Source organism: Stigmatopora argus, chromosome 14 (assembly GCF_051989625.1).
Source record: "Stigmatopora argus isolate UIUO_Sarg chromosome 14, RoL_Sarg_1.0, whole genome shotgun sequence".
Classification (NCBI taxonomy): domain Eukaryota; kingdom Metazoa; phylum Chordata; class Actinopteri; order Syngnathiformes; family Syngnathidae; genus Stigmatopora; species Stigmatopora argus.
In genome coordinates this window covers 17,958,612-17,974,547 of record NC_135400.1, presented here as the reverse complement: position 1 = coordinate 17,974,547, position 15,936 = coordinate 17,958,612, and the positions used below count along the sequence as shown (strand labels likewise).

At 54.4% G+C, this 15,936-nt stretch overlaps 2 protein-coding genes across 5 annotated transcripts; one reads left to right on the top strand and one right to left on the bottom strand.

The window, feature by feature from the left end:
* Window positions 1-383: 383 nt before the first annotated feature.
* ppp1r1b (protein phosphatase 1, regulatory (inhibitor) subunit 1B) lies at window positions 384-12,258 on the bottom strand. Of its 2 annotated transcripts, XM_077618726.1 has the most exons (6): window positions 11,685-12,256; window positions 5,591-5,998; window positions 3,688-3,771; window positions 2,598-2,673; window positions 1,456-1,560; window positions 384-1,274 (listed from the first exon to the last, which is right to left on the bottom strand). In XM_077618726.1, the coding sequence occupies exons 2-6, from the start codon at window positions 5,696-5,698 to the stop codon at window positions 1,069-1,071; spliced, it is 579 nt and encodes a 192-aa protein (XP_077474852.1). In that variant the 5' UTR covers window positions 5,699-5,998; window positions 11,685-12,256; the 3' UTR covers window positions 384-1,068. The 2 variants fall into 2 exon arrangements, with proteins under 2 accessions (XP_077474852.1, XP_077474853.1); XM_077618727.1 differs by lacking the exon at window positions 1,456-1,560 and having other exon boundaries at window positions 11,685-12,258.
* LOC144088371 (neurogenic differentiation factor 6-B-like) lies at window positions 7,762-12,205 on the top strand. Of its 3 annotated transcripts, none has more exons than XM_077618725.1 (3): window positions 7,762-8,833; window positions 8,950-9,310; window positions 10,619-12,205. In XM_077618725.1, the coding sequence occupies exon 3, from the start codon at window positions 10,626-10,628 to the stop codon at window positions 11,757-11,759; it is 1,134 nt and encodes a 377-aa protein (XP_077474851.1). In that variant the 5' UTR covers window positions 7,762-8,833; window positions 8,950-9,310; window positions 10,619-10,625; the 3' UTR covers window positions 11,760-12,205. The 3 variants fall into 3 exon arrangements, with proteins under 3 accessions (XP_077474851.1, XP_077474850.1, XP_077474849.1); XM_077618724.1 differs by having other exon boundaries at window positions 7,763-8,833; window positions 9,119-9,306; XM_077618723.1 differs by having other exon boundaries at window positions 7,763-8,833; window positions 8,950-9,306.
* Window positions 12,259-15,936: the final 3,678 nt, after the last annotated feature.

Here is a 15,936-nt window from a genome sequence, read left to right as displayed (position 1 = left end):
GGTTTCAATTTGTATGACATGGCCCCCCGTTCTTTGGGACGTGCTTCCTCTGTGACCCACTCTCAATTTCCTCTTCCATGATGAACGCAAATGAGTAGTACTCGTCCAAATATGTATTCCCCAGCCTTTTTTTTTCAGTGCGGCGAGCGCCCTCTGTCGGCTCGTCTCCTCCCGTTACCCCATGGATCCATCCTCGACGTTACATTCATTCAAATTTTTGCTACAATTTCCATCGTTGTGGAGGTGCGCGAGTCTCGATGGTTGATTTAGGAAGACTCTCGGACCAGATTCTAGTCTTTATGTCACCGGTCTGTAAAAATCGGCGATGGTCCGACTTGGAGGTCAACTCGCCGTTCGTCGGTGAGATTTCAAAGAACGGGTCAGACGGGAACGAGGGTTTTATTCCAATCTACAAACTACAGTCGGCGATCCCCCTTCTAAAAAAGCCCACATAAACAATCCAAATCAAAATGGGTCCGCGCCGGCATCCCTCGGACCCAAGACGGAAGGAGAGCCGAGGAGATGGTCGAGAGGCGGGAAAACCGTGTTTGTCCAAAGGATGTTGCTTGCGTGGGCAAGAGATCTGTGTTGTGGAATGGCGGGCCAAACGGTCACGGTGGCGAGTCCCGTGCGTGCCGTTTTGTTGATTTGCAAACCTGTCGCTTGGCGCGGAAAAGCTCATCGTAGTTGGGTGGAAAATGCCGGCGATAGCTTCACCCTTTAAAGCTGTAAAAGAAATCCTCGACAACTAGATACTCGCATCTCGCGCATTTGGTTTGTTCTCAACATTGAAAAAAGATGGATGGAATGAAATGTTTGGCTGGGCTTTAAAGTAATCCCTCGAATATCGCCATTCATGTAGACCAGACATGGCCGTGATCATCGAAACATGGCAAAGTAGGGTCACCCTTATTATAACGACCTTTTTTTTCAGTGCGGAGTTCTAGTAGCAAGCGGAAGACAGGGGAGTGGCTTCCGCTTACAAGTTTCAGCGTTTAATAGCAGAAAAAAATCACAAAGAAGTGAATTCGCAATAAGTGAAGTGATGATGATGGAGGAATAGACTACTCATTTACTCCCTAGCGAGCGGCTCTCCTCTGTCGCTCGGCCCTCTCTCGCAACTTCCCAGTCCGCCCGCTCTCCACGGGTCTCTTGGGCTCCGGCGGCCGCCTCCGGCCGCTCGCCGCCGCTCTCTTGGGCTCCGCCGGTCGCTCCCGGATGCTCGCCGCGGCTCTCTTGGGCTTCGCCGGCCGCTTCCGGCCGTTCGTCGCTCGCTTCGAATGGAAAAAAAAAGACAAGCAGAGTCATTGAGGTGCACAGTAAAAACTAGGCGGCGGTGTAGAAAGTAAGAAGAAGGTGAACGAGGTAAGGCGACCATCCCTCCTTCCAACTACCTCCTACCCTCAATTCCTTGCACGCCCCCCCCTGCCACCCCCCACCATCACCCCGCCTCACCGGCAGTTCTTTCCCAGAGGTGGTCCTCCTCGCCCTCGCGAGGGTCCTCCAGAGGAGGGCAAACGCCCAGGTTCTGCATGTGCGCTTCGGCCATCTTCTGCACGGCTACGCACACGGGTATACACACACACACACACACACAAACACACACAAAGGGAGATGAGGGCACACAAGGATAAGTGAGGGTGGGGGCACTGGCTTTTGTTTAGAGCAGGCTTCAGTTTTCCCATTACAAATGTCACAGCGTTTTGTCCTGAAGTACTTTTGCTACTCACTCTTCAGATATATTTCTTTTCCGCCCCCAATGACGTCTGTGTCTCTGGCATCAAGACCTCTCTTTCTCTTGGTAAGCCAATCCCCCTCCCCCCTTCGCATGGGGTGGCCTATTCCGTCCGGTAGGAGCCCTATTACGTAAGCTGGGCCGCGCGCTCTCAAGGGAGGCGACGTGGCCGCGAGACACGTGCCGGTCGTAGAAGATGGGAACGCGCTCCAACATACGGAGCGCACAAGTGTTAAGGGCTGCACTTGCAGTGCCTGTGCGCACGCACGCGCGTGCGTGCGTGTGTAGCACACAGCTGTACACACAACTGACAGTAATCCTGGGTGATCCACACTCACAGCTGTGCTTTAATCTCCCTCTCTTTCCCACGGCAGCAACAGAAACCCTCCGCTGTCACGTTTGGTCCAAAAACAATGGTGCTCCGCCGTTAAAAAAGATAGACCAAAGGCAGGCTACGGGACAAACTTGCAGCATTGCAATTGTAACCGACACCCGATTTGCCGGCGTTTCCATTCATCAACTCAAAGGACGGAGTGAAAATGCTGACCTCGGGAGCCTTTGAGCTCACGGAGAGATGCAAAGTGGCAGCGAGCCACTTCTGGCAAAATGAAAATCCCAAGTGTACCTGCGCCAGGCCGGGGTGCACGCCCAGTCCTTTCAATTGAAAATCTCTAGTGTATGTATAGCGTACCCACGCCAGGCCGGGCCGGGCCAGGCCGGGCCGCTGAAGGCCTCGTCGGGAGGCGTGTCGGTCAGGAACAACAGGTGAAAGGACACGAGGTTGAGGCACGCACAAAGGTGCGTGAGTGCACACGCGCACACACACACACACACACACACACACACACAGCACATTTCTGACCTTTAAGTGATGGAGGCTGGTACAGGTGAGGATTGCCTCGCTTTGGCCTGAGGACACCGTTGTCACCCACCATCCACTGCGCCACAAGGAGACATTAGAGTTTAGCCCAGAGAGACAGTTGGTAGTTGGCGTTTGCATCAATCAATGGCGTCCATTGACGTACATTTCCAATCCATCAATTAACTTCTCCCAAAATAGAAGAAAGGAATTGCATGGATTTCCCACCTTGATTGGGCTAACCCAAGCAGGCGGTCCCCAACCTTTCCCCCCCCCTCCCCCCGCAGACTCTTCCTGTTTTCTGGCGGACCGACGTATGGGTAGGGCGATAACTTAAGACAAAAGCGTTTTTGCTTGTGTTGGTGTACGGACCGTGTCCACGACGGCAAACCAGGTCCAAAGCGTGATAGCAATAATCATAAGGACTTTTCTCATTTCAGGCAGCGGGGCCAGATTGGAAAGGTTCATATTTATTTCTCTGACGAAGCGAGCGGCACCAAGTGGCACGCGGATCGGTACCAATTGGGGACCGCTGCCTTAACCTATAAAGGATAGGCGGAGTGCTTGCAAGTGATACTTTGCGATATGCGAAGCCACTCCACCTATGAATGACGCTAATAATACATCACGGGGGGAAAAGAGTGGTAGCATAGAATCAGGGGGGTCAAAGCAGTTCTCAAAGGGCCGCAGTGGATGTCAGCTCTCAGTCCAACTGAATAAGAGGATACCTTTTGCAAGCGTAATCAGTTGATTAAAGTCAGGTGCTTCTAATTTTACAAAACACCTCATTGGTTAAACTGTCGGCACTGGATCGGTTCGAACAAAGACTAGGACCCACTGCGGCCCTCTGTAGAATGGCTTTGACACCCTTGGGCCATAGTTGAATGAATATGGAGCTATTTGCTCTTCAACGGTAGAGTCCAACGGCCAAAATGAATGGCAACCAGTAACAGACTCCTTCCAAAGGCCCCTTTTTCAGCCCGCGGAGGGACAGGTGGCATTGCGGTGCGGTGGCATTGCGGTGCGGTGGCATTGCGGTGCGGTGGATCACGGCGCCATGCGAGGAAATGCTGCGGCCAAAGCGGCTCTTTACCTGATGGCCGGGCTGCTCGTCCTCGGGCGAACCGTGGTCAGATACTCTGAAGAGCGTGGCGGGCGTCGGTCTCCTGCGCCGAATCTGCAAAGTGCAAACGGAAAGAGCGTCAGCCGCTGGCGCATCGCATCGGAAGGCTCCGTCCGCCCCTCCTTTCGGGCCGGGAGCGAGAGCGCCTCGCGCCCTCCGACACCTTCCTTTTGGGAAAGTGGTGCCGCTAGCGCACCATCCTCTGTTCAGCCGGATGACCGTGTTGCCACAGAGCCTTTTCCCTGAAGCTGGACAGCCAGCTGAACTTGGCGCCCGGCCCGTTCATTTCTGGAAAATTCGAACGCCGCGGCCAAGTCGAATGCTCTTTGTGGCTTCCTTCGTGATAAAAGGCCACCGTAACTGTGACGATCTGATGGATTGGATGTGTTTCGATGGCGATATTGCGTACGGACGGCTTCGATGCGACGACGAGTGACGTGCGCAAAGACGCAAAATAATTCTGATCCTCGGCCGGGCAGCTTGCCCCGCTTACGTAACAAGGGCCCCGTCCGTGACTTTCTCATTTATGGCAGATTACGAGGCATTATCACCGGCCCCGCCCTCGCTCTACCCGATGACGCTCCGCTCGGGAATTGAACGTGCCGAGGCACGATGTGGGCCCGCTCCCCGAGCGAGGCCGCCTATAAAAAGCCAGGACGGCGTAAACTAGATCGCGGGAGGTCTCGGAGGGAAGGGGCGCCTAGCGACGGAAAGGAGCCGTCCCGACATTTAGTACATGCTGACGCTAGCCCTAACGGTTTGACATTTAACACACGGTAACGCTACCGCTAGCCATTTGACTTTTAGCATACAGTGACGCTAGTGCGCAAGCGACTGCATTCAAACTCCCTTGGTGTAACTGCTTAACCGAGACATCCGGTCCAGCTCTCGGCGATCAGCGCTCGTCCAGCCCGGAGGGAGCGACCGGAGCGACTCCCCCCCCACTCGACGACCTTGTGTATACTGTCATCAGCGTGAAGGGAACAGGTTCAATATTGATGTTTTGAACCTGTTGACACCTTCCACACGCTCAGCGGCGAGCGGCTCCTTTTAGTTGCCGAGCGGAAGGCGGGCGGCCAATCCGGGGCCGCCTCACGCCACCCGCCGACTCGTGTTGACGGTGCGGCCGAGCTCTGGTGTTTACCCGCAAACACGGCCGGCCACAAAGGTCACCGCTTGACGTTTGGCCCAGAAAAAGTGGAGCCAGCCCAACCATGGTTTCCCTTTCTTTTTTCTTGCCTGGCTTTTGTCACTCGGGCCGTCATCTTCTTCCGAGTATGCTTCCCAAGGAATAACATTTGAAAATAGGAATTGTTTATGGCTCTCTCCGTCAAAAGTTTCCCGGCCCCCCGGTCAAACCGAATGTGTGGATTTAAAACCAGCCACTCCCAATTGGGAACAAGATCTGCGTAAACGTCCGTTGCTTGGCGAACCCGTCGACGAGCGTCCTACTCTTGCGCCGGCCTTCGCCTCCTTTCGTAAACAAACTGGTCGAGGGCCGGCGCTTCCCCTTCCAAACGGATTCCACGTCTGCCGTGGTCAATGGCGGCGAAGGACCGTCCGTATAAGATGCGACTTGACGTTTCGCATTGGAATTTGGGGCACAAAAAAAAGGAGTGTAAATGGGTGAATTACTTGACACGATTTGAAACCGGCGGTAAAAGTAGAGTTAGGTTGCCGGTCCGTTTGCCGTGCCGCCCGTCCACTGCCCCCCGCACCCTGTTTGGCTCTTTGGCCGCTCCGAGAAATAACCTAACGGGCGGGTTGTGCAAAATGCGCAGAGCGAGGAAGGAAGGAAGGAAGGAAGGAAGGAAATGTCGCCATCGTCCGAACGAGAGCGCAAAGGCAAAGTTGCCAACTCCTCTCCACTCACCATCTCCACTTGCCGGGGGTCCAGGTTGGGGGCCGCCGAGGCCGGGACGGCGAATTGGATCTTCCTCCGCTCTTTGGGCTCCGCCTCGGCGGACGCCGAGGGCTCCATGGCGCGGGACGACGGAGGGCCGCAAACTCCTCTCGGCGTGGGAGGAAAAAAAAGGAGGCGGCCAGTGGGGGGAGGAAGGAAGGAAGGAAGGAAGGAAGAGAGGAAGGGAGGGAGGCCTCGCTAATCCTCCGGTACCGCTCGCTCCTCCGGTCCTTTGCTCGGCGCCGACTCCGTCGATCGATACTCGGGTGAGAACCAACGGGGAAGGAGACGCGACGCCGAGGGGGAGGCGGGTGAGGTGAGGTGAGTGTGAGAGAGAGAGAGAGATACAGAGAGGCGAGGGTTTCCTTTCTATCTAGGCTGAGGTGGATTTGTCATCAGATAGATAGAGAGAGAGAGAGCGAGAGAGAGAGAGAGAAATGGGTTAGGGGGGGCGGGTTTAATCTCGTCACATCAGTTGAGCCTCTTTTGGCCTCTCTTTGTCAATGAGAGATTGCAAGCAAAAGAGGGGGGCGGGACCAGGGCCAGGGCCAGGGTCTGCCAGGTCTGGTAACAAGTCCAGGGAAATGGACGTCCCCTCGTTCTTTTTCCGCAAAGTCCCAACTTCAACAGAGGTCGTCGGGCTAGGAAACAGCCAGTGGGGATTTCTAGGGAGACCATCAAGTGGCGAGCGGCTGCTCGCGTCGCTGGAGCGGAGATGTCTCCGTTTGTCGCGCTCTCATAAAGTGACCGCTCGGGGAGGGAATAAAGACATTGTGGAGGAGGATTGCCACCGCCTGGGAAAAGGCCTCCTTTAAATTCCTCAAGCCTGTGAACAAGCCCCGAATGGACGACAGTTTAGGGTTAAGGTTAGGCCCCGGGCCAGACTCTGGCGGGAACTACTTTGAGGAAACGGGAGATGGCGGCCGTGAGAATGACACCCGCTGGCCGGCGGGACGTCCGATTTGAAGGCTACCAGTAAATCTGAGCCCCAACCCATCCCCCCACCATTCCTAATTCCGACGGCACGTTCAAATCCTGATACGTTGGCTCCCGGGAGACGCTTTTGGCCATCTGCTTTGCGGCTTGGCTCCGTGCGCGCGGCAAAAGCACTCGGGGCCAGGCCATGCTCCCACGCCGTAGCGTTTCCAGGATACCACGTCGAGGTCACGCCTCGGTATCCGTCCAAGGGTGGACTTTTTTTTCCCCTGGCAGAATTCGGCGGGGGGAGGGCAAGGTCGCGTGGCGCGAGTTGCCACTCTCCCTTGTGCGCGGCAGATGCCGTCCATCTCTTTCGCGACGTAAACCCGGCGGAACACGGTATCTTCGGGGCCTCCCGCCACAAGAATGACGCGTTGCGTTTGTAAAACCGCAACGAGCGTCGGCAGAAGCAAAACCACAGGACGGCTCGACCGTCCGTCGGCTTCTAGACCAGTTTGAGATGCTACTGTCCTGCACTGTTCTCTCCAGTAACACGATTTCCAAGGCCATGGGGAAGTGTGAAAACAATGTAGGGTTGCCTCCTGGCGGCGTACAAGGTTGGTACAACTCCTTGCGAAGGCCTGCACACTGTGGAGTGTGGATTAGGTACACTGCTGCTTCCCTTTGCTCACTCCCACAAACGATAGCCATCTCAAAGCGGTTGAAAGCGTCTGAAAGCACCATCTCGCAGTCAGGTGATCAAAGCATTTTTCCAAATGTACACCTCATCATCGCTTACAAACCTAAAAGTGGCAAAACTAAACAAAGAAACAAACAAAAAATCGAGACTTCACTTCTGGGCAAATTGCACTAGAGGGCGACCCATTTCTAGTCAGGTGTTTTTGTTTGTTTATTTGATTTCCTATTTTTGTCCATTTTGCTTTGACAGGGCAATCCAAGGCTGCGCGGGCTAGGACCAACGCCAACGGATCCTGTCAGTTGACGGCGACCATGGCATGGCAGCGACCCGCGGCGACCGTTCCCCATCTTCCCCATCTCATCCCTGCACCTAGCTCACTTGGCAAACCCTACTCCGGCCCCCGCCGGTTAAGACGGAGCGGACCTTTATCTGCCGGGGGTTATTTCCATTGCAAGAACGTACGAAAAGAGCCGCCACGGGCGACTCGGGAGTCATCCACCATGCCGAGGAACGGAGAGCGACAGAGAGGGCGGGGCTTAGGGCGGGGCTCAGGGCACCGGAAAGGATCGCTCGCATGAGGCCTCCATTGACTCCGCCTCTACCTTTGGCACTGGCCTTTTGTGTTACTCACTTGGCACCAACCCTAACCCCCCACCGGACGTCCTCTAACACCATCTACACTTAATTTGTGGCTGTAAAATACCACTGCACTAATTAGTGGATTTATTAATTAATAGTCATTTGCATTTTCATTTGCATTCGCATTTGCATTTGTGCATATGCAATTAGCATGTCAGGGAAAGGCGAGTGCAGATGGCGACGCTGCCTGCTTGCCGGTTGGTGATGGGTCCAGAAAGACAAGACAAGTGCAGGTCGTCATGCCCGATGGATTTGGGGAGGGGGGGGTGGCACCTTGTGAAGGAAGCAGATTTACTAGTTGAGTTGCGAAAGGGCAGGGTGCTGGAAAGTCAACGGCGGCTGGATGGCATGGGATGAATAAAGCAGAGGCCTTTAGCCTTCGCAATGCGCTTGTAATGAATGGATGGGCCCCGAAAAAAGCCGCCCGCCCCGAATTGACGTCCTTGTAGCACAAGCCGTCTAGCTAAAGGGATGAATTGCCCGCGTTCCAATGGTTTCATAGCGGCCGATCTGCTTTGTGCAGTTAGCCGGGCAAGGCATTCATCGGAATAATAAGAAAAATAAGGCTGACTTGTTTCTGTCCTCAAGCAGGTTGGGCTCAAAGCATTTGTTCCCTCTCTTATTGGCTCCTCTTTCCTCCCTTATTTCTGCCTTTGTGCTCACGAGTGTGGCAGGCGGGCTGGCGGGCGGGCGGGCGACAGATGGCGTAGCACCCTTTGCCGCTTCCTCCTCTCGTTCACTCTCTCTCTCTCTCTCGCACTCTCTCTCTCTCCTCCTTCTCCTTCTCCTTCTCACTCTCCCTCTCTCTCTCGCTCGCTCACTCACTCACTCACTCACTCCAGCCCTCCGGGGAGGCCAGATCTCTGCGAATGCGGGCGCATGTCAATCAACGGACCCCTCATGTGATGGCTCTTGCCGGTGACGGGTTGCCATATGGGCGCTGGCACGGGAGCCTGGTACGTAACCTCTCTCTCTCTCTCTCTCTCTCTCTCTCTCTCTCTCTCTCGCTCGCTCTCTCTAGTTTGCGCTCTCCTCCTGCCACAGCCTCTTTTGCTCTCTCCTTCCACGGAAGGGGGCGGGCACCTGGCAAAGGAACCCGTCACCGGCAAGAGCCGTGCTCCGCAGACACGGATGCCGTTTGGTTTCTCTGAAGATGGTGGTCTGACTGGGGGGGAGAGAGAGAGAGAAAGCCCACCTCCACCCCCATCCCCTTGAGTGTCTGGAAACCATTCCCATACCAGGAGAAGAGCTCGGGCAGAGGTGAGTTGCCGGACGAGCGACGGAGACGGCGCCGGGACGGATGGCGTCCGAGGCCACCGCTCTGGGGCCCGTCGGAAGGAAGCGGGGAAGGTGAGCGAGCGTCCGAAGACGTGTTTGCCGGCTAGCCAAAACGCTTGGCGCGTGTGACATCCTCGCCACACTCGTGCACGTAAGTAAGTGAGGTTTCTGCCGCAAAATCCATTGAATTGAATGCCTTTATCCTCATCGTACATTATACGTCAAGTACAATGAGAGCGGTCGTCCCCGTTCCGCCAGGCCGGCCGGCAAATTCCATCCTCGTCTCGGCACGGACGTGGAACCTGGCTTGAATATTGACCTTTGGTTTGCAAGGGTCAAGTGGCGTGAATGGGCAACATAGTTATTGTACCCCCCCCCCCCCCCCCCCCCCCCACACACACTTCCTCCCAACGCCTACCCTTCTTGACTCCTCATTGAGGCGCAACAATAAATGGACAGGTTTGGCGTCCTCCGTTGAGTGGCGGCCCGAGGCCGGCGTTTTATATTTAACGAGCCCTAAAAGCCATCTGGAAAGGCGCGACCACTTTGTCAATCGCACGCGTGAAATCAATTTGGCCTTTTTGCATGCTTGGCCTCTTCATTGTTTTTGCTTCTAATTGCCGCAACCAAGAAAAGACGTGCGCACGTGCATGTGTGTGTGTGTGTGTGTGTGTGTGTGTTAGGGCGCCACCAGGTTTTGATAGAAAATCTTGCCCCTGGCACTCGCCTGCACACACACACACACACACACACACACAACTACCAATGACCTTCGGTGCCTCGCCGTTTTACACGTTTGCGGTGAGCCAAAATTGAATCAATAAAAAAAACGACTCACCATAGACGGTCAAATGACTTTGGGGTTTTCTCTTTGATGGGGTGAATTGATGTTGAACCAAAAAAAAGATCTTTTATTCTGTTGGAAATGACAGCATTTTTTTTCTCCAGGAATTTAAAAAGGGGTTAAAAATTGACTCTTTCTGCTCGTGTTACATTTGTGTGACAAAAATGTTTGAAAAATGTGAAACGTTTTCAATATTGATCAATTATGTTGCGGGAAGCTTGAAATTTGGGATCCAAAATATCATAGGGAAGCTATGTTTCATTCTTTGATTTCAATTGATTTGGGATTCGGTATTATTTTCCAGTATGTAAAATGTACTCCGGACGCTAAAATGGGGGGGAAACCTTCTGTTGTCCTGTGTTGTGGATGAATAGTGTTGGAATGTAGCCAGAATATGGAAGCGCCCCCCCCCCAAACCACCCCCCCCCCCCCCCCCCCCCCCATCCTTTCTTTCTCATGGCCCCACGGGACATTTGACTGTCCCTCTGCTCTCGCTCCTGCCAGGACTTTTATAATACACATTTCACGCCGTGGCCACGCGCTGTCCAATTTGATGGCTTCCTTTTGTTTGGAATTTTTAGAATTATTTTTTGCCTGTTCTACCCTTTTTTCGGCGCAGAGGCAAAATGTTGACGAGGCTGTTCAACGAGCCCTCGCCGCTCCCCGAAGTGCGGAAATACTCTAGCTGGGCGGACGCCGCCGCCGCCGCAGACGACGACATCAAGGGGAAAGAGGAGGACGGCGGCAGCGACGTGGAGGCCTCGACGCGGTCGGAGCACCCCGGGAACGAGGAGGAAGAGGAGGAGGAGGACAGCGAGGAGGAGGAGGAGGAGGAAGACGACGAGGTGGAGGGCGGGGACAAGGCATCGGAGGTGGGCGACCCCCCCAAGAAGCGCGGCCCCAAGAGGCGCAAGATGACGGCGGCCCGTGCGGAGCGCTCCAAGTTGCGGCGCTTCAAGGCCAACACCAGGGAGCGGACGCGCATGCACGACCTCAACTCGGCGCTGGACAACCTGCGCAAGGTGGTGCCCTGCTACTCCAAGACGCAGAAGCTGTCCAAGATCGAGACGCTGCGGCTGGCCAAGAACTACATCTGGTCGCTGTCGGAGATCCTGCGCTCGGGGAAGCGTCCGGACCTGCTGGTCTACGTGCACGGCCTGTGCAGGGGTCTCTCGCAGCCCACCACCAACCTGGTGGCTGGCTGCCTGCAGCTGAACGCACGGCACTTTTTCGCCGAGCCGCCGCAGCCGCAGCCGCCGTGCTACGGGGCGCTGCATCCCTATCCCCACCCCCAGGCCCAGGCCCAGGCCCAGTCACAGTCACAATCACAGTCACAGGCGCACTGTCACCAGGGGAGGCCCGACTCGCGCCCGCTGGCCTCGCACGGCTACTGCTCGGTGGGCTACGAGACGGCTTTTCCCCCGGCGGCGGACTACGGCGGGCCCGAGTATGACTACGAGTACGAGTGTGCCCTCAGCCCCCAGCTGCGCGTCAACGGTAACTTTGCCCTGAAGCGCGTGCAGGCCGCGGCGGCGGCGGCGGCGGCAGAAAGCGAGCGGGCCTTCCGCTACGCGGGCCCGAGCGGCCCTAGCGGTGGTGCCCAGGCCGCTTTCGGCTTCAGCGGCCGCCACCCGGCGTTCGGCTCCCCGCGGGGCGGCAACGACGGCAACGGCGCACCACCTTACCGTGACGTGCACTCGCACCAGCAGCAGGAGCGCGCGTCCACCCACGACGGACTCCACGCCTTCTTCCACAATTGAAAAAGCTGAAGTTGTCCGGCGGCCGAGACGGCCCGGCTGGGATTTTTCTTCTTGGCATTTGGCGTGGATCGTCTCCTTGATTTGGCATTGGGCGCGTAAGGTCCGGGCCGCACGCTCACCGGGAAGGTTTGGGGACGTCGTCGAAGGGGGACTTTTCTCCCTTCTCCTCGACTTGGTGGAGCCGGATGGAAAATGGCCGAAGCCTCCCTTGTCCAATGGGATCGTTCGTTGGGCAGCGGGCGGGATGCACACTTTGACAAACGTTTCCTCCTCTCTCACACACTATTATTTATTCTCAACCTTTCTTGATATTAATTTATAGAATTGTTGCTGGTCTATTTATTGTTGCCCCCGCATAATTATTTGTGCAAAGATACATGCACCACTTTGTGTTCAGGTCAATGGTGCCGTCTGGAGAAAAAGAAATAAAACGCTGTCCAAGTCGATTCATTTCCACCCTTTTTCCTTCCTTCCTTCCTTCCTTCACATGGGATCCGATCGTTAAATAGAAGGATTTAGTGCGGGGGGGAAACAAGCTACCCTCCTCCTGCTCCTCCTGCCATCTTGGCATTTTTCCTCCTCCCTTTGCGAGGTAATTTGGCGCCCCCCATAAATGAGTGCGAGCCAAATAGTTTGATATGTGACAAAAGCCTCGTTTAAAAAGGGGAGCGCGGACGCACGCCTTCTTTTTCCTATCGAACGCTTCCTGAACACGCAGCATTGGACATTTTTGTCCACAGGCGGAAGCGCTTCCATGACGAAAAAATACAATCCAAGTCATTGAAATGTAAATATTCGTTCGTTTGGAACTTTTCGCCCCATTTTTGGCCACTCTCTGATGAGCTGCATTTCTATTCCAGATGACTTTCGCGTCACATGAATCAAACAAATCAGTCACTGTCTCGTAGTATTTCAAGGCTCTGGATATTCAACGCGACGAAACGTTCACCAATTCAATTGAATTCAATATTCATGGTGCCGGAAACACACACACGCGCACACACGCGCACACACGCGCGCACACACGCACACACACGCTCGTATCCGCACAGTGAGGCCCTCCTCTTAACGCGGTATATTCCTCCTTTAAATTTCTCTTAATTCGGAAATCGTTCGATTAAAAAAAATCCTGCCTGTTTTGGGTCGCTGGAAACTATATATAAAACAGGCAGGATTTTTTTAAATAGAACGATTCCCGAATTAAGAGAAATTTAAAGGAGGAATAGTAGAGCAACTAAAAAATAAAATTGAAACTATATATATATATATATATATATATATATATATATATATATATATATATATATATATATAATTAATAATAATAATAAAAGAAGAAATATCCTGCAAAAACATGGAAGAATTCATTCAAAAAATGTTTGCGAGTGTGCGAAAAAGTATCGCTTCAACTTGGAATGATTTCGGCGGCTGTGTGTGAGAGGGATCTCGCCGCTCTTTAAATTATCGTGTGCAGTCAGTCCGTCCTACTCTTTTTCTCACCTAAATTTCAGACGGAGACAGCGTTTGTGTGCGTGTGCGTGTGTGCGTGTGTGTGTCTGCGCGCGCGTGCGTCTTTGTCCGACAGGGCCGTGAGCAAAATGTCACAAGCAAAATGGTGAGAAGTCCAATTAGCCTCTTGAAGAGCTCATGATTCATCAATAAATACACAACACAACACATCACTAGCGTCACTAGGCTTATTTTAAGGCTCTTCAAAAAATGCTCTTTAAATCGTTTTTTAAAAACTATTTTCAAAAAAACACATCTCTATAAATAGATATGGATTTACATAGCTGGAAAATGACATCAAATGGAGATAGAATAAAAGTTGATAAGAAATATTCAAAAGCACCATCAACCATTTGGAATTGGGCCGATGCTACAACGCACGTCAACGCGGCATCCAGCGCGGATCGCCCGCTGGCCGACGACCTTCAGCCGCTCGCTCTCTCTCTCTCTCTCTCTCTTTCTTTGTCCGGTACGAGGAGAACGAAGCTCTCTCTGGGAAGAGGAAGAGAGCTTTGAAGAGCAGTCAGAGTCCAACGGCAAATGACACGGCCGCCGTGGCAAAAGACAAACGGCGCCGGCGCCGTGTGCCTCGGAGCCATTCGAGGGGATCGCTGCGCCGAGGCCGCTCTCGGGAATGGAAGAGCGGGCGGAAGAAATTCCATTCAGATGAAAGGGTGGGCGCCAGATGCGTGCGGCAAGCCCGCCACCCGCCACCCGGCCCTTTGCGTCCCACTGACTTTTTCTTTGGCCTTTTCCCTTCTAGAGAGACGCCCGAGGCGGGCCGCTCCAAAATTGCGTGTCGGAGGCGTGGGGGCGCCCGCCGGGCCTCCTTCCTCGTGCGTGCCCGTGGACAGACGGGCGAGAGCGGGCGCCGTGGAAAAAGGGGGGGGGGGTGCTTTGAGCTGGCTGTTTCAATTCTGCCACATCTGTTCATTACAACGGGAGTGTGTTTATTTTTACGCAGCCACGAGCAGCGAGCCGGACTGGCACCGCTGCTTAATGTAGCACTGCCAATGAAATATTCACTAGCAGGCAGGCAGAAAAGGCGGGCGCGGGGACGGGCAAGGGGGGGGGGGCGGCATAGAGAAGAGCAATTAAAAGGCAGGCGAGAAAGAGGACCAAAGACAAAAAGGCAAAGGCAAAGGCCGGCATTTAGTACGTGCAGACATTTGAGTCTTGCCATTTTTACCGCTCTTCCCCAAAAGATTTCAGCCCAAAAATGAAATTTTACTCCGAGACGTTTAGATGAATACAGAACCTTGGCTATTGTGGCCCGTTCTATTTCCAATTCCATTTCTGATGAAAACAGTATTCTTGCTTCTTTGTTTCAATCGGAACAGTAATATGCGTAAGAGTAAGAACGCTGGAAAATGCTAATGGACGTGTCCTTCACTCCAAAGCCTTCTTCTTGGGGTTAGGGCTGGACCAGCCGGACAAGCGGCGGATGAAACAAAGGCACCCCAATTCTGCAGGCAAGTTGGTTGAAGCTGAAGTCTTCTCAATTTGCGTACGTAAAAGGGCAAGAAGTGCCGGCCGGTGACTTGGTAGTGAACGGGACCGCCGCGGACATACAAAAGCCCAATTCTAACGAAGAACCCACGGCCGTCGCCGCAAAGTGTTTATCGTGGGTTGGCGCGTGCCATCGCGAAGAGAGGTATCGGGAGCGGGGCGGGGCTCTTACAGGGCCGGGCCGGGGGAGTCGGGGGAGGCGGGGGAGCCCCACTTCCCTTTTGCATTTTCAATTCCTCAACATCTGTTCAAGTACTCTCAGCGTTTGGGCACGCGCAGCTGAAAGCTCGCCTTGGCGAGACGAGGGCGAGGGCTCCTGTTCCTCCTGTTCCTCCTGTTCCTCCTGTTCCTCCTGTTCCTCCTGTTCCTCCTCCTCCTCCCAAAACCCCATCCCGGCCACCGAGGACCCCCTCCCGAGGCGTCCTCGGACCCGAGCTTCCCGCGAGCACGGGCCGAAGAGCGGCCTTTTCGCCACCGGGAGATGCGAGTTAGCGTGAAAGCAAAATGACTAGCGGCCATGAAATATTTACTCCGTCTCCGGGGCGGGCGGAAAAACAAACGACGACGGCAGCTACGCGCGCGTCTTCGGGGGCGCCGCTCCGTAGTGTTTGCCCCCAAAAAGACCTGGGTTAAGTCGGCCGCGCCACTCACCCCCAACAAAGTGGACAAAAGGGGCCGTGGGTGAGTTTGAAGGTGAGAAGCCGTTGAGTCGGTCACCCGGTTGTCGGCCTGTCCCTCGGACAGCGGGCCCGTCAACAATATTTGGCAGCGCTTGGCAAAACTAAAGCAATTGTAAAGTGCCGTCGACAGGTGGCAACCGCTGCCGTAATAGAGGCGGTGCCCGCGCCCGTCTCCGGCTGAATCAAAAGCCGGCGGCAGCTGGCGCCCTCATTTTTCAACGCGCTGCTTGTGCTGATTAGAAAAACAGATCTAGGCTCTAATTTACTCCAGACACCAACTCGTGTGAAAAGATCTCAATCCCCAACAAACAAAAGGGCGCGGCCGTCCGACAAAATGGCGCCGCCGCCCGCCTGCCACCTTGCCGGAGGTCCACGCCCCTTTCATTGGTCATTTTCGGCGAAAGCTCTCAATGGCATCGGAGGCCTTTTTTTTGTCGATAAAGTCTGCGTTTGTACGAATGGAAGAACGCAATAACTGG